The sequence below is a fragment of the Hermetia illucens genome, chromosome 3, assembly GCF_905115235.1.
Source record: "Hermetia illucens chromosome 3, iHerIll2.2.curated.20191125, whole genome shotgun sequence".
In the NCBI taxonomy this organism is placed as follows: Eukaryota; Metazoa; Arthropoda; class Insecta; order Diptera; family Stratiomyidae; genus Hermetia; species Hermetia illucens.
In genome coordinates this window covers 39,780,818-39,806,007 of record NC_051851.1, presented here as the reverse complement: position 1 = coordinate 39,806,007, position 25,190 = coordinate 39,780,818, and the positions used below count along the sequence as shown (strand labels likewise).

Below are 25,190 nucleotides of genomic sequence, written 5' to 3'. Positions count from 1 at the left end.
ACAAAGGGATGCCCTATCATGCGTCCTCTTTAACCTGTCCCTGGAGAAAGTGATCCGTGATTCTGAGATAAATGCAAGGGGTACAATCCTCTTTCAAGCCCACCCAACTACTGGACTATGCTGACGATATCGACATCATGGAAGAACGACCCGAGACGTACAAACTGCCTTCATCCAGATCGAGTAGGCGGTGATAGGCGCGAGAACTTGGCCTGCACATCAATGAAGGCGAGACAATATATATGGTGGCAACGTCAGCACCGAAAACCAACTAACCAACAACATCAAACCGCACTGGTCAAACTTCAAGATTAAAAACTCTGAAACCGTTGATAATTTTTCCTATCTAGGGTCGAAAATCACAACTGATAACAACTATGACGATGAAGTCCGCGCACAGTAGTTGGCACCCAACAGAGCCTATTTCAACTTACAAAAACTGTTCCGCTCAGAGCTTCACCATAGGATCAAAGCTCTTACTGTACAAGACAATGATCTGCGAACTCTTGGCAGCGTTCGAGAGAAGAATTTTTGGCCCCCTACATGAGGATGGACGATTCCGTAGTCTACATAACGACGAAATCTACGAGCGATACCATAACCGTCCGGTTGTGGACAAAATCCGGCTCAATAGGTTACGGTGGGCAGGTAACTTTATCCGTGTGGATGAGGATGATCCAGCCCGAAAAGTCTATAAAGGCAATATCGATGGTAGGAAAAGAAGACCAGGCAGACCCTGCCTGAGATGGAGCGATGGCGTAGGTCAGGACACCAGACAGCTTTTAGGGATATCGAATTGGTGAACCTCGGGGCAAAACCTGAATGTCAGGAGTTCCTTATTAAGGCAGGCCTATACCGGATACCGGTTGTTACGCCGTTGTTGATGATTTGATATAAAAACGATGAGTTCGCTGCCCTGATTAACGTAGACACGAAGTGCGGCAATTTACTATTTCAAATTTGAAATTAATGGTTTATATTTTATTAATTCCGGTAGATATCTAAATTTTTATGTCCACACATATATCGATATGTAAAAACTTGTCAATTTTTCACATGAAAAATCTTCAGGGCGGATGCATATATCCGTAGTTCTTCTACTTTTTTATACCAATGAACTTCACTATAAATTTACTGCTTTAACTCGTTTATAATTACCTTGAAAAGTTGAAGAATGCAATGAAGAACTTGTCCTTTTCTTTTTTCGACGTTTCCTTTTCATTTCTTCCTTGTGCCGATTGAAATCAGCTTGTCTTTCGGTTTCCGTCATTTTAGTTGCTTCATTCGACTCATTGCCGGAAATATCCTCGCTACTATAGCGAGTCATCTCGGTATTAGAGCCTGTAAATAAAAAAAAAGCAAAAAATGCATCAAATACACATTGTTTAACGTGGAAATTTGTTTAATATAAATTGTGAAATATTTATTTGTATGAGTTAGTTATATTGCATTCAATTGAGCAATTCGTCAATTGGAATATCACATGTTCGAAATAAAACTACAAATTACCATGAATAACAAATGTCATCAAGAAATTTATAAATTAAATGACAAACAACGATTTCATCCATTCTTGGACACCTCACTCGCAATAAACAAAATAATAAACATAAATCGATATTAAAAGTCTGACACATCAACTTCAAAACAACATAAATATGTTTCAATGGACAACCCCCAAGCGTCCCCCCTGTTCGTTATCGTGCAAAACTCTGCGAAGTAGAACGTACAAATAAACTATCTTTTATGGACTTTTTCGCAAAATGAAATGCTAATTGTAATTATACAGATACTCCGTCTTCTCAAGATTCAATAGCAAAGTAACCTTGCAAATGCACTCACTCAAGACGAAATGCACAGGCAACTACGTAACAAAGTGCATGGTCGGTCGAATGCTATATTTTCATATAAACACGAGCAGATCCAACCATCTTTATAACCAGAGAAAGACAAGTATTTTATAAATATTCATCCAGATACGAACATGGCGCGTATTTGGAGAATAAATTTGTTGCTCGAGGTTGCAACATGTACAATTTAGCCGTTGGCTGTGTTCTAAGGCTTCTCATGGATATTTTAGTCATAATGGAAGAATTCATTGTTAATTTTTTTTTAAGTGAAATTAAGTTTGCCTAAATGATAATTGAAAGCCTAAAATTTGCATTTTGCTAGTTCTCAAATTGTCTCCAATTGTTTCTGAGAGAAGGCAGTTGTCTAAATAGTATGAAATCATGTGGTCCATGAAAGTAGAACTTATTTAATGTGTTGAGAAAGTGGAGCAAATTTTAAATTGAAAGATGGCATCAATATGCAAATATCATCGAATTTCAACGCGTTTAGAAATTAAGATTAGTCATAGAAATACAAAAAATATATTTTATATCAAATCTGGGCGATTAAAGATTTTGTGTGATAACTTGTCTAGAAAGTTTAAGGTCAAGTGAAAATAACAAATTTGAACTACTCAAAACATGATATATTGAAAACCTGCGAATAAACATATTTTCCATGTTTGGAAAACAAATTTGAGTGAAAAAACAAATCCATGATTGTTTCCGAAGCACGAATTAAAGATATTTTGGAGGCCTTCACTAAATCCTAGTCTTGCTTTAAAACAAGTAAGCGTAAGCTATTATACTTAAACGATTGCGAACCTACATTTTACTTTGCCAAAAATATCCCGCTAAGAAAATGATGATTTCCAACAACACCTTAATGGACGGGATTACTCCTACTATCTTCTTCGTTTTACCAATTGTCAGGCCTTCTCAAAGAGTTTGCACCATTTATCGGTTTTGATTCTACCTCGAAAACACAAAGTGGGACATAAAAATATTATTATATTTTGAACGACGCCTATAAAAGGACATATATTCCTCGTGCTTTCAAAAAGCTAGACTAACTAGCCATATATATGTAAAAATAAATACTGAAAACAAATACGAAACCGTATTCCGGCAGTCTACTATAGGGTAGACCATTTTATATGGGCCCATCTGGCAACCCTGTAACTTTTCGGAGAAATGTCAGATTGACTAATGGCATACCGCGTTTTAAGCGTCAGTCCAAGACAATTTATAGCATGGAACAATAGACTCCAAAAGAACGTGCTGAAATAATTCAGCTTTACATTCAAAATAAGCTCTGAATTGTGTTAGCTCAACGTGCATTTCGTAAAAAAAAAAATTGAAAGTGCTCCACCTAAAAGTACTTTGCAGCGTTTGTACGCAAAATTTATTAACCACGGTAATCTCGCCAATACCAGTCACGCATCTAGACAACGTAAAAGACGTTCCGACGAAAATATTGAAGCCGTACAAGCCAGTATTGAGGAGACTCCGAGAACATCGAGTTATCGCCGTTCCCAGGAGTTAGGCATTGCAAGAACCACACTCAGGCGCATAATTCGTACCGATTTAAAAATGTTTCCGTACAACATTCAATTGGCACAAAAATTAAACCCAGCTAATTATCCGAAGCGCCTTGATATGTCAAATGGGCCGTCGAAATTGTTCGCAATGAACCAGACTTTTGGTGAAAAATCATCATGTCAGATGAGGCCCATTTTCAGTTAAATGGAGGCGTAAATAAGCAAAACTGTCACTTCTACGCTACCAAAAACCCTCAATTATTTGAAGAACAGCCTCTCTTCGTGTGACTGTGACTGTGCTGTGCGGAAAAGGTCATAGGACCGTTCTTTTTCGAAAATGACGAAGGAGCATCTGTTACCATCAATGGCGAGCGTTATCGGGCCGTGATTTTGTGATGCCAATCTCGATGAAAATGACATGGAAGGCTTCTGGTTTCAGCAGGACGGAGCAACTTGCCACACTTCACGCGCTACAATCGATTTTTTGAACCCATTGTTCCCCGGAAGGTAGATATCCAAAAATGGTATTTTCCATGGCCACCGAGATCACCCGATTTGACGCCACCAGACCTTTTTCTGTGTGACTATCTCAAATCCAAGGTATACATCAACAATCCAAGGACTCTAGCTCAACTCAAAAACAATATTCGACGCAAAATAGCCGGCATATCGGCCGAAACATTGGCCAAAACGATGGAAAACGCTAAAAAAAGAGCGCATTAAGTCATCAAGGCCAAAGGCAAACATTTGAAAGGAACAAATCTTGAATTAAAACAAATGATTTTTAGTATGAACAGCAAAATTCTGAGAAACAAATCAGGCCACATTAAATGGCCTACCTAAACTATGCATGGGCACATGTAAACCGTTACCTCATAGTAAACTCATGATACCATCTTCGGCTCAATTTTCAGAAAACTGAAAATGTCCGGACTGCATACTAATAAGAAGCTGAGATTCACTGTAACTAACAAGTCTATAGCAAGCCGTATACCCTCCAGCAGGCCTGTCAATTACTTCCGAAAAATCAACAGGTTACCAATGACCGAAACATGAGTTCGGTCCGGCTGACCTGTCAGTTCTGATTGTACAGGCGGCCGGTAATCGATTGAAAAACGATTCGGCTAGCTGGTTGGCCTGAAGGGGGTTCAGGCAAAGCGATACCGCGAGCTGATGATACGTCTGGTCCACGTTCGCCGAACATCTTGTCTAGGTAGTGCGCGTTCTGTTTACCAACGCTTTTCACAGTAAGGATTCCATTGATGGTGCCCGAGATTAATCGGTACGTGTATCGAGTTTTTAGTTTGAGAGGTGGTCGGATGGACTAAGGGGGGAAATCACAAGTGATTATTTGTAGAGCTCTACAACACCTCAACGTCAACAAATCATCTTTACCAGAAATGGTTCGGAAAGCAAAAATGCGAATCGAGCGGAATTCGCGTCGAAGTGGACGGAAAATCGCTCGCCAACTGAATATATCCGCTCGAAATGTGCAACGAATACTATAAAATGAACTTACACTAAAGCCTTTGAAGTCCCAAAATCCACGTGGACCGCAACAGAAAAAAGTTTGCGTAGAACAAGCCAAGGAATTACCTCATCGAGCCGAGAGGGGTGAGTCGCTGAATTTACACGGCTGTACCCGATAAAAAATTTACTTCCAATTGTAAGGAAACCGCCCATTGAACTCAATAGAAAATCATTTAATCAATTTCATAATCTGCATAAGTTCATGGAATTTCATACCAATCAGTACGGCGGTTCCCGAGTAAAATGAGTGTAGCCTACAGACAAATAGTCATAAAGATGCTAAATGGAAAATACTTAAGATTTGGCCACTAAAAACCCGTTCTAGCTGAGAAGAACTCCAAACTGAAAATACTGGCATTGCGTGGCCTAAGTGTCTTTCAAACACCATCGGATGAAATAGAGTTCGTTATTTCTGAGTTGATAGTGATTGACATCTTTGGAAAGAATCTGGGAAAATTTACGATGGCACAGTACGAGTAGAAGGAGATTTTGAGGCTGAAGAACGAAAACGTAAAAAAGGAGTCCAAACACAACCAGAATGTGGCAGAAACGCCGGTAAAATCTCCACACCAAGTAGTCTTAGACCTTATCAAATATTCAAAGTTTGGATGACACGACACCATGAAGATATTAACCATCCTTTGATATAGTTTTCGACTGGCCATGCTCCGCGATAAAATCTTGCGCCAGATTGGGCGAAACAGTTTCGGAAACGTACCCTAAAATTGTAAAAGTGCATAGTGATAGTGCTCTTGGGCGTGCCCAGTTCTTTCGATGACACAAAGAGTTTAAGGAGGGGCGTAAAAGCGCGGAAGACGAGGCACGGAACGGAGACCAATCGAGGTGCGAACTAACACGAATGCGCGCCCTAATCCGTGAAGATCGGCGTTTAGCAGTTCGAATATTGGCCTCGGAACTGGGTATGAACCGTGGAACAGTCAGACAAATTTTAACAAAATATTTGGGGATGAAAAACTTTTGCACGAAGATGGTTCCAAAGGACCTTTCTGAGGAGCAAAAGCAGCATGGAATGGCCATTACAGAAGACTGTTTGGAACAAGTGGAAAACGATCCCCCAATACTTGATCAATATGATATGTCACCCTGTGACTTTTTTTTGTTCCCTAGAACAAAATCGATGGTCAAAGGAACCCACTTTGAGCCAATTACGGACATCCAAGCGGCCGCGACGAGGGTACTCGCGGACAACCCAGTTGAAGCGTTCCATAAATGTTATGATGAGTGGAAAACACGCTGGAATCGCTGTATAGCTGCCCAAGGGGACTACTTTGAAGGGGATGGCAGTTGTAGAATAATTTTTAAATATACGGTTTTTATGAAATCAGTCTCATTACTTAATTCTAACCTGGTATACCTTAAGTTCTCTTGAATAAGGCTAGACTGACTGACTGTTATTGCGGCATCAGTATATGCTTAGACGATCATTTTAACTTTGAATTCAGAAAATCTATTCGCACCTTGCTGTCTCTAACGCGTCATTGTAAAGACGAGGTTAAAGAACTTTTTGTCGCACAAATACTGTATTTAGAAAGTTAGTTATGTTATTGTCGGATCACAATACTCAGCATGTGTAAACAAAAATTTTCCAATCTAAAAGGCTAACTGCTTTTTGTTCTTCCATTTTAGACTTAAAGTTAAGAGAACTCTCCACATTTCAACCATTAAGGATAAGAGAACTTGAAAATAGAGTCGAAATCTTTAGATTAATCAAGTGCCACAAATTTTTTTAGCTAAAAAAAAAATGAATTGAATCTTAAAAAGAAAATCAAAACAATTTCAAGAAATTAATTAATTTACACAATGTCATACTGAAGATTGATATATGAAACAAATTTTCTTCTCCAAAATGTTCGTTAGCGTTGCACAAACCACTTTAGCCAAAACCGGACAATCTTGCTCACCTTAAGTTCAAGGCAACGACATTTTCCTAACACCATTCTACATCAGCTATGCATTTATTTTCTTCCCCAACGCTGTCAATTTAACAAATATTAAAGTTAAAAATATCTTCCGGAAGCAAAATATTCATCACGAAGCTGCCCTACTTTTTACGTTCAAGCATAAAAAATTTGAAAATAAAAAAATAATAAAAGACGACGGTTATATGCAGTCAAGCGTAAAGGAAATAATGTGAGAGTCGTTATCGGAAAAAAAATGTCTGGCCCTTTTCACTCATATGTAACATAAATATTCTTACACATCCATACCCACGTATTTAATGGTACGAAAATGATCAGACAAGAGCCTTGAATTACAAACTGAACATTCCATTGAAAAATATAGAACGCAAGATACTCGCATCTTAGCTAGGGTAGTAAACCAAGCCTGACGCTATGTAACACCCCAGAGAGATTAAGATTGAATGAATACAGAAGAAAACGTAAACAGGATAGTATACGGGTATTCAGGACTCATTGAATAAAGAGCCCTTTATGCAGGTATATCAAGGGATTGGAACTTAACGTTCTGTGCGTAAGATTACACACGCACTTCTGGGCTACGTGACTGCAGCAACGTATCATAGATAGGAACTCTACTACTCTGCACACTGGAAATTTCCGTTCACGAGCGTGCACTCTTGAACATATGAAAACCCTCAGATATTTTTATAGTTTTCCCAAAAACAACACAACGCGCAATGCGTAAGTTTGAGTTTTTAGGAAGAAGAAATAAATACCATATTAGAAAATGTGGTAATTGATGGAGTGAGGAACAGGCGCTAGAAGATAATTGGGGGGAACCCACAGACTGTGATTCTATCAAATTCCATAACAGAAATTACTTCATTAGGGAAGTAAACGCGAATGTATGTTTGTACTTCACGATAGATTTACACACTCAGTCCTTGCTAGATATTTATATTTTAGACAACAATCGTATTACGCGTCCATGTGTTTCAGCACGTCTTTCTGAGTTGTTTTTTATTCAGCCATGGAACCTTGGAAATCCAGAAATCGCATAGAGCTTCCAAATCATCAATAACTAGAAATAAGCTCTGATAATACATTTATACTTTTTGAAAAAAAAGCCATTGCATGATTCCCCTCATTTGAAGAAGTGTGTACATTTACACATTTATATTTATAAAATAAATTCTAGGACTAGGTCAAACTAAAGAAAATTGTGAAAACATCCATTCAAAGAAGATAAACAATCAAATAATGTGGGATGAGCTGCTATTTTTGTGTGGTTTTGTACATTGACTATTTAATTCAATATTCAAGATGAAAGAATTGAAGTGATATACCATGAACCTTGTGTTCTCTATACGTAAGAAGGGTTCTTAGCGTCAAATTTTTGAAAGTACTTTTTAAGGGACTTCCGTAATTCTAGTACTAACCGCTCTTTAATATGTTCATTGTATTGTCCACCTCCATTAGGCGATCACATCAATCCATATGACAGTGGTTGGGATTCGAACCCGAGGCACGAGGTTCAATCTATTAAGCTAATGCTTTAACCAATGAACATTTGAAATAACTGAGACTTACCTTTTCTTTCCGCAAGTACTATTTATTAACCTTGCAATTGAAGGGAACAAGCGGTTCCCGAAATATCGTTATCTGCAAGGTATATTACTAGCGAAAAGAAAAGGCAAGTCTTAATTATTTTAAATAATTCAATCGCTGGAAACTCGGCGAGATTACACTTAGTAGCTCTGCAGTCCCTTGAACTGGACGGCACTCCCCTTTCACGAACCCTTATAAAACAAATTAAACAAAAATATGAAAGTTATTCAAACCCCACTATACCTCCCTCGCAGATTGTGATATTGGCCCTATCAGAGGGAATTAATCAAAAAATTCCATGCCGCCACGAGTCGTTTCAAAGTACATACTATCACAAAATTTGACTATCAATTCCGGCTGTATTTACTCAAATTTATCAATATCAATTATCAACACATCGAATCACTCATTCAAGTCAACACAACAACATTAATTGCGGAGCTAACGCCACATAACAAATAAAAGCCATTAGCTGAGTACTATGAATATGTCAGTGTGGCGTATCACGACTTGGGGAAAGACAATCCAACACAGTTTAAACGGAAGAACCCGACAAATTTAGACAACTGACTCCCATCGAGAAGTGGCTGAAACTGTAGCGTCTATTTCGTTAGATGCAATAAGCTTATCCCAGGGCATATCAGAGGCGATCCTGCAACGTTCAAAATTGTTCGTTCTACCAGAGGTAGTGCCAAGGAAGACGTAAATCTCAACTTCTATCGAGTGTTTGCAAAGAAATGAGGCTTGAACAGATTTTTACGATCCCGAAACGTTCATTATTAAACGTCAGTCGTTGATCAACATTGCCAAAATCCATGCATAATTACATGAATATTTCTCAAATGTTTAACGCTAAATGCAACCACCATGAAGCTAATTATATTACGACATTGTTTTTTAGTACTGTCTGTCTACCATAACATCTTTCCCCCATATCGCCCTCTATAATTTCGAATATCGCGCAGCAACCCAAAACATACGTTGCCTCGCGGAAGTAGGGACGAAGATATTACACTCGTCCAATGAGTCAACTCTCGAGGACTTTCTCAATTAAAAGCGAAAGGTAATTGGCATTGTGCACATCGTGAGAAAACTAGTAAGGTCCATTGATGACAATTCGCTAGCCAAGATAAGCCTTTATGGAAGCGACCCAAAGACCGACCGAAAAATCGAAGGCTTGACACAACGACAATGAACCCTTCAACTCAACCCGGATCAAGCTTAATTTCACTAATTGTCAATCGTTTTTTCATCCAGCTCAAATACACAACTGTACATACTCAAAATTGGATCATGGCATTGGCATATCCGGCTGTAGCAACGCACTGGCTTGACGAATATTGTGATTCTCCTTCATTGAACAATTGGTAGAAAAGTAGCTTTCTAATTTTAAACGCTGTCGCCCAAATATGACAGTTGTTCCAATAAACCAAACAAAGGTTCACCAAATGTTTCTATTCAGTATTCCATCCAAGCAATCCATCGAAGTTTCAGAACGATGAAACATGGATCAATCCCTGTACTACCAGCCAACTGAGTATTTTGTGACGTATGAAGAACCATCACCAGCGAACATTATATAGGGTCATTGGTTCGTTTGACAGAGGATATTAGAAGAAAACTCAATGAAAGAAATACTATTTCAACGGACTGCATAATAATAATAATAATCGTTGGCACAACAATCCATATTGGATCAGGGCCTTGAAGTGTGTTAGAGCACTTCATTCAAGACCGTAACGGTACACTACAGTAGACTGTAGGAGCCAATGTGGTCAGCATTGCGCTCGCCCGAGATTATTACCTTGATTCGACTCAGGTACTCATTCGCAGCTGAGTCGACTGGTATCCGACATCAAATCACGATACAAATCCCACTGCCGCCAGCGAGATTTGAACCGCGACCTTCCGTACGACAGCCTTGTGCTCTAACCACTCAGCTATCCGGACTGCATGCACAATTTTAAATACATCCCCCATTTTATCTGCATCTGACTTCCAGCAACTGCTATATGTTTGCAAGCCTAAAATGAATGTCCTAGATAATGAGATTTGGTTATAATAAGGAAATTGTTAAAACTGAAGTGTGTTTTGATGGCAAAGATATATAATTCCTTAAAAAAGCATCGAAATATAAAATCATTGAAGCACCTACAGCACATATGACAGTATAAAGTATCCCGCCAACGACACCAGTACTTAATACGGAGCCCATAAAAGAGATATCTACTACGCGGATAAAAAGGCCAGGCTCTAGCCTCTAGCAACCCAAAAAGTCACTAAGAAGGGATCTTGAAAACACTAAAGAAGCACGAAGAATTGAAAGTAAAAAAAATCCTGGAAAAAAAAGGAAATAAATCGGGAAACCGGAAGGATAGGATAAACTTAAGGGGGTTTGCAGTCAATTACTAAAAATTAAAATAATATAACTTTATTTGAACAGATACCAGAATGGACGGTATTTCGGAACATAGGCAGTTTTTTTTTGATTAGGTGGGTTCTGAGAATGGGTCCGTGAAAGAAATGACCAATTTTCACTCCCTGCCCTCCTCCATCGTGCATTAAATGTCAAAACTAAGACCAGATTTAGAAAGTACTAATCGAGACCTTTCATTTAATATACCGCACGACTATATTTGGTGGTATGGTAATGGTATGTTCACTCCCCTTTTGCATGTATGGACACCACCCCTGAAATTCCACGTAGAATGATTTAACTCACTGTATGCGTGAACGTTCACTTTTCCACCAAATTTGGTGTCAATCAGTATAACAGTTTCTCAGAAAAATGCGTAACAGGCAGACGGGCAGACAGACAAGAAAAAATGTTAATAAGGTTTCTTTTACACAAACCCTTAAAAAGGCAACGTGGTAATAAGGTAGCAATGTTCATCAACTTCATCAACCAATGACAGTGCGTAATTATGTCGAAGTTTCATAAAATCTGAAAAGCAAAATTCTGCCAAATGGAGCCATAAAGATAAACACTATCAAGAAGACCAGGACTAGAATTCTATTTTTTGAATTTTGAGTAAGAAAGAATATCCAACCCCAATCCCTGCACCAACGAAAGGTGGCTGCTCTCGTTAAAAAGTTACAGTTGAAATAGAGATCTTGACTTTCTGACGGTGGAAGAATAGAAAACACGGTGAAGGAAGCCCTGGACAACCACCGGAAAATAATCTACATCGAAGTTACTGCTCCAAGCGACAAGGATCAAATGCAAGCATGGCAGTAGTCAGTAAGATAAATGAAATGTTACTCAAACAAGGGTGCACATAAATTGGCTAAAACAAAGCCAGGGTACACTTCTGCTAAAACACTTGTTATCGATGTCTCGATCTAGGTCATCTGGGAATCGACTGCAAGGATCCAGACAAAAGTCAGCTATATTACTGCACAGGGAGAACACAAGAGCAAGCAGTGCAAACAAAACATCCCAAGGGTTGGTGAAAATCCGGAGGTCGTACAAGTTACTCTGTGGTTGGTCAAACCAAAAATAAATGTGTCTCCAAGATAATATCCACGAAAGAAAATTGCGGATATGATAAAAGAACACAAAGATGTCATGATAATCAGCAACGACAAACAGGCTAATAAAAATGGAAAAATGGAATTGGGAATGGATTTACGCACGTCAAAGGCAAAAGATGCACGCTTATGAGTTGCCTTCTGACACCCAGCGACAAAGTTGAAAAGTTTTGACGGAAATTGGATTTGATTTCAAAATAAAGCAACATAAATTAGAGGATTTCTATTAGTGGCAACTCTAGAACTTCCAGGTAGTTGAATGGGAAACATTTTAAACATGGCAGCGCTAACGAAATCAGCTCGAAAGTGAACTTTCAAGCAGAAGTGAACAGAAAGCACAATTCAATGTGCCGATGCCTAGCTGTGCATGGATAGACAAAAGGTATCACACCACTAAGTGAAAACTACCCGCAAAAAAGGCTTGCTATATTTGATATAACCAACGCCCTCAAAATCTAAAGATACTTCCAAATCCTAAGGCCATTAAAACACACTTAACAAACGTACTAGCAATATTTGATTGCAGTGCTCTCAAAATCCCCTATTAGGCCCATCGCTAAGATACTCTTAACCAAGTCACCTGAATTTTTCTAAGATGCGGCAAAATTAACTGAAAGATCATGAGCCCAAATTTGAATCAATTGATGACATGAAAAGGGAACAAATAACTTCTGTTGCAGCTCAATGTTGCATTCAAGATCCAAATCTCTGGAAAATAAGGTACTACAAGATTCTGTGCGTAGAAATGTCTGTTGATATCATCTACTAAGGTATATATGCGTGCCAGACGGAAGAGTCTTAGCAAAAGATAATCTATTCAAGCTAGTGCCAAGGATTCAATTATAGCTGAAAGCGCTCGGTTTGAACCTCGGACACAAAAAAAACTTATTCTTCTAACGAAAAGACGGGGACGGTTAGAAGTTGAGATGCAGCTGCCTGACAACAGTAAAGGCAAACCGGACACGGACATTTTCTCAAATCTCTTCATTGAACGGCTAAGCCGAGACAATTGACCCATATTTTTGGTGCTACAGAATCAAGAGAAAGCAGAGAGAGAGAGCTGAGTACTCTCTCTGATTGTGAAAGATAATGGTAAAGTGAGCGAACCACACCCGAGCCAAAGACTAGCGTCCAGTTTAAAAAGAGCACCATACCATAGTTATCAAAATTTATTTAGGATATTCTTCGAGAAGCATTATGAAGGCTAAAGTCAACGGAGCGTGAAGGGCCCTGCCAAATACAGCAAAGCCCCGGTAGATCTAAAAAACTAAACCATTCCAAAGTAAAGCGAATGTGGGTTGTAGAAATCAGTTAAAGAGGTAATTTACTCGGTAATCTTAGGGAAGAAATATGAAGACTAAACACAGGAGTGACAAACCAAGTGTCTAGGCGACAGAGAGTGTCGTTGCGTATTTGCGGGGTAGGTACGAGATAGCTAACTGGCCCGCGGCCCTTGTGATTCATGTATTGATGTGACGATGGCGCCTAGATGTATTTCTTATGTGCGTTTCCCAATCGTATGTGGCAAGCCATAAACAGCTGTGTTCGCAACCATGTGGCCACACACTAATGCACGGCATCACATACACGGCAATATCGCCAGAGTAAATGCGCAGAAGTTTTCTCGCGCAAAAGACCGAAGAAGGTTCAAAATGTGCAATGATTTTCTTTCACCATAAAAATTCAAGCAGGGTGCCGAGAGTCGAATCTCCTGTGGGTAGGCCTTCTTGGGAAGGATTCATCTAGCCTCTCATCTATTTTATAGTCAAAATTATTTGCTCCTTCTCGCTGAATCTTCTTATAGCATCACAAAAATGGCGGGAAATTCCACTGCAATCCGATGAATAGCGTTCAGGCAATTTGAAAAATTGGAAAAATTCAAAAATCAGACTGCCAATTTGATAGCAATGCTTGATAATAATGCCATTTGCTGAGGACTCGCCAAATCTTCAAACATCGTATCATGTCAACCTGATTAAGACTGAGTGATTCCATCAAAGTCAAAATCAATCAGTATAAGATGTTCGAATATTCCCAACACTCAAATAAGTAATTCTCCATGAATGTTCCTTTAATCAATCCAAAACTAAGTGTCATATTTAGGTAGTTAGCTAATATAATTTATTAGCAAACTTTAGAATACATTTTATTGGAAATTTTTCATTATCGAATGACTTTTCGTTAAATTGCAGAAAGAAAATCGGCAATCACACAACTCTTGTAGGATGAAGTCAGCAGCTATCGTCATCAATATTGTTGAGCAAAACGGACGATTAAACTCGTCTTAATTTACTAACCAAGTAATGAAGATCTAGTAAAATCGCAAATTTGACACAGAGAGAAACTAAATTTTCATTCATCATTTAGTAGACATATTTCAAGCAAATTCAGAAAATTCAACTGAGCGTCTCCCATCCGGCCTCCTTACTAACACATATTATCGGAAATCATTTCCTCCAAAAACACATCGCAGACTACCATAACCATGGATTATCTGTCAACCCCAAATTTTCAGACAACTTTATTAATCCTAAAATCATTAAAAATTTGAACACGCACATTTGACATCAGGTACCTCACACCTCTTTATCAAAGGACCCTGTGTTAATAGGGTATTTCCCACCCACAATGGATATTATTTGAAATTATCATAATTCCCAAGAAAGATAAAGGACCGAGTGTTCGGCGCCATCATACACTCAGCGGAGACATGTACCTGAGCTGTCTCAATCAACCATCTGGCCTGACTTTCAATTAAGGAGAAAGTACTGTCACATGAGTGCAAAACTACCCATTAAATCTACAGGCGTATATTACTCAGGCTTTCGTAGAATGTCCCCTTTCGTCTAGAATATTCGCCGACAATTTTCATCAAATATTATCATATAAATATCATACTTGCCTGAGGTGGAATATTTTTCCAAGGGAGTCTTGAATATTTTTTTATGTAGATTTCATAACCACAATTTGTTTCATAACACTTAATTTAGTCGAGAAACTTAGACGATGAAACGCAACATAATCCAATAAAGTCAAATATCTGGAGCTAAGTCAGCGCCAGACCTCAAGGAACTGTGCTGGATAGAGGAGGCTACGATGAAGCGAAACCTGTGGCACCCATACTTGCAAATATTTGACAAAACCCAATTGTGGAGTTATATAACAGCAACAAAAACTCCTCAGGTGCTATTTCACCTCTGCCCTGGGGAGCAGCTTGGTCGAAAGTTATATTCTGATATTGGGTGCTTCTTTTTATTTATTTAGAAACATAAGATAGCTGCGAGTTATATGAAGGACAACACAGCTTAATTTCGGACTAAACTGACACAGGCATTATCATTTATTTCTTGGGGATGATGGTGAACGTCTGACAACGCATATATTTGAGGAAGACCGCACCAATTAGAGAGAAAGTTGGTGACGTTTTCTCCAGAATTGTTACCGTCTATCATCAACTGGTTACAGATTTAAGGCTCCCTAATCTCCGAAAAATAAGTGACTCAGAACCAAATCGACTATTGCTGGTACTGAATTGTGAGGTTGCCTTCAATCCTACATGGGGTGTGCATAGCGTTAACCATATCTTAGGCGCCATCGCTGTCGGTTTCTGGCAATCTGCTTTAACTCCCTCCATGCATTTTTGAAGTAGTACACCAACTCTCCCAAAGGGTAACGTTTTCATAGGTCATTAATTACTCTTTAATATAAGCATGAACGAAATTTCCAATTAAAGATTAAATAAAATCTCGCTTGTCGTTCCAAGAGTTTCGCTTTCAAGCTCATGTGCATAATCCATGAATAACGCTGATGAAATGTTTACTTACATTTACTTTTTCGCGACTTTAATTGGCCTCATTGCCTCAGAAAGGCAAATAATAATATAAACTAAAGCTTATCTTAATTTATTGTCGTTATCTCAAAAATTAATTTCTCAATAAATTACATCAGACACGCACTCACCGCGAGAGATGCAGCTTTTCCCCGGTACCCAACCTATGAGTAAGTCTCATAAAATGTTTCAAATTGCATGAAAAACAGCAGAAATTAACTAAGAAGTTAGTTGCCACCGTGGATTACTCATATAGTAGTAGCCCTGAGACAGAAATCAGACGAGTTCGTCTGCTGATCGTAACGAGAAAACTAATATAGAACGGAACGGCCATTGACGTGTGAAGTAATATCGCGCAATATGGCAATCACAACAAGCGGGGAAGACTGCGACTGAGTAAATAACAACAAACGGTTGCATCACCGGAATCAGGCGACCCGGTCACCACAATCCAGACTCTGCTGAATATCACGTGTTCCCGGAAACTTCCAGAATAACCCGGGGATGAAAAGTCAATAAGGAGAAGGAAGCCAACGAATGAGGACTATGCCACGTAAATAGAAGCGTTCAATATAACTTCCCCGACCCTAGATTCTTCCCCTACGATTCCTTCCGAAGGACATCCGTACTAGGGGTTGAAATTTCCAAGAGCGTTGTGTTCGTTGGGTAAAAAAACCATTCAAGTGGTAGTTTTTGCTGTCGTGTACTCGTTGCCCTTGTTGATATGAAATTATCTCTTTTGCTCGTACGTATTCAGCAAGTCGCTTGGAAAGATAGCGCTTGGTGGTGGTTAGTTAAATGCGTAGTTGATTTGGTGAGAGTTACCGCCTAGAGAGAAATAAATATTGAAAAGAATCGGACTGTGCTAGGAAACTAGTATTAGTTAGAATCTGGCTGATATCTATAACCGTTTTAACCTGAGAACCAATCCAATATTCTCCTCCATGTAGCTGTCCAGCATTTCCCTTGAAACCTAAACTTTTTTTCTAGTTGAGATACATAGTTTGTCCTAAGGAGACAGATAGGATTCTTCTCATAACAGCCAATGAATCCTCACACGAATTGATAACCTTTGACCAAGATTCCACAAACATAAACGTCTCAGAAAAAAAGAACCCAAATTCTCAGCGTTGATGAAGTCAATCTTGTTTTTGTCCCCTTCGTAATTAAATCGTTCATCAGATACTGATAGTCAAGAATAATAAAAGAAAATCTCCAGGTTCTCAAGTAAGGGATCTGACTTGAGTTTATTACTTTGAAGTTTTGTTTGTATTTCTAAAAAACTACATACATGTGGCCTAGCCTAGCATTACCTTAAGATAGCAGAGAGTTTCCCATTTACTGATATACAAATTCTTTCAAAAATTATTGACGTATTGTATCAGTTTGCGAGCACATAGTAGAGTATTCATTATCTAGGGGACACCAGTATTTGCTACGACGACAAAAAATAGTAGCAAAGTTCACAATACCAATCTACCTTACAAACCGATGAAATTGCGAGACAGCAGAAACTGTATCTTTATTGACCAATCGCTCAATTTAAAACAATTAAATATGAATGAATATATATACACAATTGACATGGTGCCCCCACTATATAAGGAAATCAAAGCAACGGCAAAAGCGTTACTGCAGAAGACGAAAGAATGGGAAAGAAAAGGAATGCACTTTCCTGATAAGCTATCTTGAAAACGACACGGTTAGCTAAATCCTATGAATCCTTTGGGGCGAGTGTCATTTGATGGCCAAAAGAGACCTATCTTCATCATGACAGTGAAATGTCTAGCAAAATCCAAAATTAGTCAATAAATTGACATAATTTTTTTTGTCGAGTTAGAGTGAAAACTCTCATGGGCGGACACCGACCGTCGAGCAACATTTGTCGGGTCAAAAAAGGTGCCCGCCCATAAGAATAATACAATTTTTCGAAAAAATTCTATCGAGGGAAGTTATCTTTCTAAGCAAATAAATACACTTTCTAAAGATATGACAAAATTTTTATTTTATATGTAAACTAAAGATTGATTCAATTTTTATTGACATTCAAAAACCCAAAAATTGTGAACTGACAAAAATAGTGTTTGAATACGTTTTTCAAATGCTCGAAGGTAATATAGTCGTTTTTACAAAAAGCTTTGAGGTTGAAATTGTTTTCAAATCAGCTTGCTTTGACGGCACCTCTGATGCTTCCTCATACTGTTCAGTGTCGGAATCCTTTTCATCTAAGCAGATTTCGCTACTAGAACAGCCAAACTCAAGCTCTGGGAGTGTTGATGGAGATTTCCCCCAAGTGTTTCTGCCAACTGAAAAATAGAAGGCAAGGTTGCTACTACGGGCAAGTCATCCTCAGGATTGAATTCCGCTAATTCAGAATCATTTTTGCAAGATGTGGCCGTGAAAGGCGAACTCTGTGTACCAGGCGACCCACAGTTTCACCTAATCTTGTCTCGGCAAAAAGAGGCTGTTTTTCCCCGGTAAAAGCAATTCGATAGTAATTAATTATGAAAAATCTCAGAATAAAAAACCTAAAAGGAAACAAAAGTTAGGACTAAATTTCGATCGTGAAGATCCATCCCTGAGCGAAGAAGTATAACCCCGAGCTGATCAATGGAGAACTTGAGTCTAAACTCAGATTCTCCACTTATTCAAGTGGGAATCAATCTAATTGGGACATAGTCTTTAACGGACGGGCCAAAACAACCTCGACATATCAATCTGGATGTTGCTAGGCAGCTACGCAGGACAAAGAGCCGAAAGATCGAGAACTTTCCTCAATATTTTCATTCCTGAACCGGATATTAAGAAGGTTTAGGAACAAATGAGCTGTCGCCTCTGCTATCGGTTTGGGACCGCAACATTACAAGTGTCGGATTCTAAACCCATTGAAAGTTATTTGTAGCTTACTGCATATTCATCTGAAGCGTAGATGAGGTGTCATATTTCTCAAATGAATTTGCAGGAGTCTGAGCGGCCACTGCACTTATCAGTCGATCGTTAGCTGGAAGACGTTTATATACGTCACACAAAAACTATTTGTTGTTTTCGGTAGCTCTTCTTCATCAGTTATGTTGAATTGTTGTATGCCGATGGAAATGATAGATGTGACTACTGATTTCAAAAGACCTCTAAGTTGATAGTGACACCAGAACGGCCAAACTAACCATAAAAAGTTAACAGAGAGATAATAAGGAGGTTCTCTGATGCTCTGCATGCAACATTTATCAGAGTTATTCAATATGCCAAAAGTAAAGGGAAACATCAACGCAAGAGGAATGAGGCTATTGGAGTGTCTGGTAGATCTGCGGATCCTCAATTGGATAATGAACTTACTTTGCTCCACCGTAATCCTGCAAGATGTTAATTGGTTTCTTTGCCGAAAAAATGCCAATGCTTGTCAAGATGTGTTTTACATGCAAGCTTCGATAGTGAATTTTGAAATTTCTCATAACGCCCTGATCTGACGGCTGACAAGCAGATGTCGTGTTGCTTGGAAGAAAAGTAATTTGTATATTTTGTAGTTGCAAGTCGCGAGGAAACGCAGTTGCAATGTCTAGGAAAAGGAAAATTTTCATTTTTTGCTGCCTAATTTTTCGGTCGAATTCCATTAGCAACTGAGCCAAACAAATTATTGGAAACCGCTTGATGCCCATGGAGGCAAATGCTCTGGGACGTTTAGCCTTCACCACCACGAGTGGTTTTTCTTCTTCTCTCGCTAAATTAGCGCACAGTAAAATTGTTAACCATTCTTATTGAAAGTTATATGTACTAAATATTCAAAAAAAGACCTCACGCGAGCGTTGCTCAACATATTAATTTCGAATTGCAAGTAGAGTATTTGTAAAAGTTTTCCTAATTTAAGTACCACAATTCTTTTTATAATAGTCGCTACGGTTAGATAGGGAGGTATGTGTCAGTGGCCGCTCCGGGGAGCCCCATTAGCGCTCTGGTGCGCCGCTTTAATGCCACAAACTCCTAAAACCATAACTGCAGTGACAGGGGACAGATTCCGGCCAACTCAGATCTTTAGAGCCAGCCTGTAGCATTCAAGAAGCACCTCTCTCAACCTGCAGCCAGAGATCTACTTGGGGTTCTCACCACTATGGTTAAGCCAATTTTTGACATTTCCCAGCGATGCTCAGCAAATCTGAATCTCATCGAGGAAAACAAACAGGTGATCAGTCAGAGCGAAGTATGGCGAGTAAGCCGCACAATCTAAAATATTTTTATAGCTACTCCACTCCAACGTTTCCATGACCAGTTTCGAAGCTTGGATGATTGATGATCATGCTGAAGAATCATTTTGGGTCATCATTTTTGATATACTGGAATTTTTTCAAGCAATGCGGAGTTCAAATCGACCATTTTCTGACGATAGAGTTCAGTATTGATTGTTCAAGAAGCTCCATAATACTCGACATACTTTTATGATCTACGTAATTACACGATTTGGCCTTGCAATAAATGCCGATGGTCGTCTTGAAGTTACTGATGATTTACGTACTAGACTAGCATTTAGGATTTCCTAAATAATTCCAGTATTCAGCACCAGTAAACATCGAATAAGAGATTTAACCTAACAAGCAATATTTTCAGTCCTGCGACAGTCCGACCGATAAAACGCATACAATGTCGTTAGGAACAAGAAGAAGCAATATTTTCAGTATTCTTCAGCTTCGATGCAGTCTTTTCACTGAGCTTTGCGAAACAGATTTTCCCGTTTCGGGTCTTTTCCCATGACTTCTGAAAATGTGGAAATGATGATTTTCGTCCTACTCTTAATGGAGTTTGAAGTTGTGTACATGGTTTTTCCCACTTTTTCAGTGGTCTTCTTCTACCTTCTTCTTTCCCACCCTCCCTAAAGCAAGCAAATCTCAAGTTTCTGCAATCATTCGAAGAAATTCTGTAAGTTTTATTTAAAATGATAGCTAAAAACGAAATATCAAGAAAAATATTCCCTCTTCTTTTACTAAGGATTTTACCTCACTCACGCATATAATGTATTTCGGGAACTATTTGTTCCCTTCTTCAATAAGGGATTTAAAGAGCAACTGCCTCCAGGAATACTATTATGCTGAAAAGATATAAGATATGCAACTAAGGAAGGAAATTTATTTGATACGCAGTGGAACTGAGACTCGCTAAGGGCAGAATTTTAACAAGGCAGGGCAATAGTTCCCGAAATATTGTAAATATAATAAAATAAAACAAAATTTAGCAAAAAACTAACATCCAATTTCGAATTATCATTCGTTAGTTTAATGAATGAATTTGACCAAAAACCGCACAGATATGAGGTCACCGAACATGACAACATCGAATGTGAACAGCAGCCATTTTGAAGGGTTTTGCTATGGACTGTATTTCAAGCCATCATTTATTACAAAGCGATTTATCCAACAAATACCGTATTTCGGAAATCAGTTGAAGGAAAACACTGAAGAAGGGAACAACCGATTACCGAAATACTTCGTCGGAATGTATATTGTTGATCTTCATGCTCAAATACATTCGTTCTGGAACAGTTGCCAGTTGCCCAATCTAATGAAGCTTCACTCAAAAAAAATAGCAAGCATTGAAAATTTCTTCCAAGAACCAAAGATATTGTTTTCTCTTCGACAAGGGGTCATTCAAACTGGTTCCTAACATAACCCTTCATCCCTGATGCATCAACTTTCTCGAGGGTTCTGTACAAAAGTTATGATGGCATAATTTGTTCGAGATTGAGGAATATTCACAGGAAACCTGTATCATAAAATTTTGATTGCATTGTTCAGTGCAAAGGATAAGCGCAATAATAGCGAAAGTTAAATCAAACAACTGAACTCAATTGCATAGCATGAATGCACATAAGAAAAGAAATAAAAGGGGTCCTTGTTCTTTTAGAATATAAATGAAATTATATGTTTGAATTTTCATTGTTTTCACAATCAACCCTGCTGAATGTTTTTCAAATTGAAGTGAATGAACTCCATACCCTCGCCTTTTTTAGATTACATAAATTGTTGACAAAAAATGAAACAATACTGACTTCTTTCATTTGACTAGCCAACAGTAGTCCTGGCTTTGATTCAGGATTCGATTTTTTCTCATGTGTTTGTGAGTAAAGAACAATAGGAAAAATGTACTTTGACATGGTTCTGAGGACGTAAAGACTGGATGACTTAAAAGACAAAGCCTTAACTCTGTGTTTGTCTGGAATTCAGTCATTTGGGACCCTATCAAAACAAAACAGGATTTTAAGGCAACAAGATCCGAATGAACTGGAAAGTTGAGCCGGACAAGAATGCAATTTTGATGACATTATTTTTTTTGAATCCTTAATTTTCAATCCTTCCCACTAACGGTTTCGATCGCAGCAATATTTCACTTTTTATCAAGCAGGCTTATATCTCCAACGAAGTGTAATATTTAGGTATATTCTAGAACTTCAAAAAAGTTGACTGATGATTTCGTCCAGGATAGAGGTAACTCATCAGACGCTGCCTCACTTTTGCGCTGGGAGCAGTGTGACAGATGGTAATTGCTCCATTCATATTGACTAGGTGTACTCCTAATTAATTTCCGTTTTTTTCTTTGATAGATGGCGTTGTATGGTTTTTTGTCGCTGTTGGTCACACATACCTGTCATTTTGTTTAGTTGTTGTCGAGTGTATAATCTGCGTTTTCCCAAAAAGTTCCGTCTGCGAGCCATGTGAAAAATTCAAAAGTGTGGAAAGTGGGTGCTGCATGAACTGACCGAGAAACAAATGGAGAACCGAATAGTGACGTGTAAAATGCATCGCATAAGTCAAAAGTCGTTCGTGACACGCTGGAAAAACTCAAGTAGGAGGTGGATCCATGCAGCTTACTCATCAGACCTGGCCCCATCGGATTGCCACCTCTTTGGGCCACACACTTTCTGAGAGGCGCTTCGATTCGCACGAAAATTTGCGGAAATGGCTCACTGAGTGGTTACGGTTCCCTTGAAATTATGTGTTTTATTCACAAAAAAAAACCGGAAACTAATTAGGAGTACACCTGGTAGTCGCAAACAGGACAATAGTTCTAGTCAATTTTTTGATAAGGATGCAGGGAGTCCCAAAAAAGAGGGGTTCGTGGACCTCAAGAGAGGAAGTAAGTTGCTTCCAAGTGGTCCGGAACGTTATAAGGTGGATGCGAACTCAGGGCTTCCTACATCCTCAGCAAACTACTCTAGAACTTGTTATATTTGCAAGCATTATGGGGGCGTATACTAAAAGTTTTGCGGATACTGAACTAGTTATGAAGATTGACTTATATTTACAGAGAAATCAGATGTTTAAGTTTAGGGACTGGGAGTATGTCCCACATTTTAAGATAGCCTTTCCTCTAGCCAAAACTTTTGCGATATTTGCAAAAGTCATCAGATAGTCAACTAAAAGCCACATTGGCCCTAATTCAATTGTGAGAACTGACGTGAAGCATTTCTCAAAGTTTCGAATAAACATCTACTATATTCGCCACATCTATGCCATCTGAAATCGGCAACTCTATACTAGCTGCTATGTTGCACATTTTAAGATAGCTCCAACCAAACGAGAGATATAGGAACATTTCCACCCAACACTGGCCTCATAATGTAACTACACGACCGACACCCACTCTAGAAATATCTCTTCATTCGAAATTCGGTTAAATCTAAATACAAGTCAAACTGGAACTGTAAAAAGCCAACCAACAAGATGGAACTTTCATAACAGCTCACTCGTGTGAGTGCTTTTTACCATTTTTCCACACTTTCGGGACGACGATACCAGCAAGCTAGCTATTGGCAGTGGCTGTTGAGACAAGGCCAGCCATCATGTTGCCTGCGCCATTAATGCCGGCATTTACGAAAAGGCACTTTTCAAGTTTTTTCTACGCAGTAGAGCGCCGTGTAACGGCCGCACGATATTTTTGTAGTAGCAGATGCCGCTAGAAGAAAAAATCCACATGCTTTGAGATATCTTAACAACTTGATTTTGGTGGATCGATACCAAGAGAACGCATGAATTGCGCCGCAGCGTATTTCGTTTCTCTGAACGCAAAAGAATCGCCTTTTCTATCGTCTAGCAGAGTCCCAAGACCGAATTATTTTTAGATGTTTGAGGATGCATTGTGGCCTCATTGCAGCATACCAACGGACTTCAATCGATCCATTGAAACGGTCAAGCGCTTTTAATTCAACAATTAACTTCTCAAGATTCCACCTAAGCTTCCCATTCAGAGCTAGTAGGCGCACATGTTAATGCACACGGGCATTGCTTCCCCCTAATTAGCAAGCGTGCTAATCTGCTAGTTGGAATAAAAACGCCTTCAAAGGCAAAAACTCCATGAAAGAAAGACTGAAGGTGTAACACGGGTGAACATGGCTAGTCACATGGATGACCATGCCTAAGTGCATCACGTTCAGTTGCCGCAGATTGGGGAAGTGTTACGAAATGAACACCCAATCCAAAGTGCAAAAAAATGTTACACTCTTGCGGTGCACAGAGTGTGAAAGGCAGGTGCATGCACATTTTAAGAGGGCTTAATGAGTGGCGAGAAAATATTCAAACACCTTTTTTGCCAAATCATTAAAGCGAGGGAAAGCCATATTCAGGTATTGACACCTGTTCACTTTTATCTCGAAAAACAAAATGTGATGGAAAGTCTCAACAAAGTTGCAAACGAAAAAATAGGGAGATAAAGTCATGACCCTGCATATAAAGTGTGAAACTGTCAACTATTCAAGTTCCTGTCATCAGAATTTCAACCTAATCTGGTACTCAAGTCACTGCGGTTAATCTCAACTGGATAACCCTATTAATTTGCTTTAACATTCAAAGTACTTCTACTGCCTCGGAAAGCAGCCCAGCTCTGCTATAACTAGATAGCGAGTAGCCATAAAGGTAATGGAAAAATCCAAAGAGCAGAAAGAGTAATGCAACCCTTTCCAAATCTTGACTAGAAAATCTATTTCCGACAGTTTTCCATTTGATGTAATTCCTATAAATGTGCTTCGGACCAAAGCATCACATCATGGGAAGGTTTAAGAAAAACTTAGACTCGTTTCAAGTAAGCCACTAAGTCAGTCTCCAAATTTGTAAACAAAACTGAGACATACACAGCCACTACATAAAGGACCTATAATGGTCAATGTTCAGTCGTAAATGGTCAACCCAAGTGGAATTTCCATTTTACCATGAAAATAAATCCAAACGTAACCCACAAAGTTTCCATGAAAGACGTCAAAAACACATGCTAACTTCAGGCATCCGTTTCCTTGATTTCTCCTTCGAGTTAGTCCTCTTGAATGCACACAAAGCTAAAATTGGTAAACATCCTATACCTTTAGGGCATTTACTTTTTCCCTGAAATGGTATTACGTTGGAAGTAACTGCAGAAGCACTGATTTGCC

The 25,190-nt window shown here is 38.9% G+C and overlaps 1 protein-coding gene across 1 annotated transcript in view; it reads right to left on the bottom strand.

Moving 5' to 3' along the window:
- The window catches only part of LOC119650854 (probable serine/threonine-protein kinase fhkD), a 116,580-nt gene that overhangs the window by 68,778 nt on the left and 22,612 nt on the right, over positions 1–25,190 (bottom strand). The window contains exon 4 of the mRNA XM_038054004.1: positions 1,159–1,341. Within this exon, the coding sequence (XP_037909932.1) occupies positions 1,159–1,341 (183 nt within the window). The remainder of the gene's footprint in view (positions 1–1,158; positions 1,342–25,190) is intronic.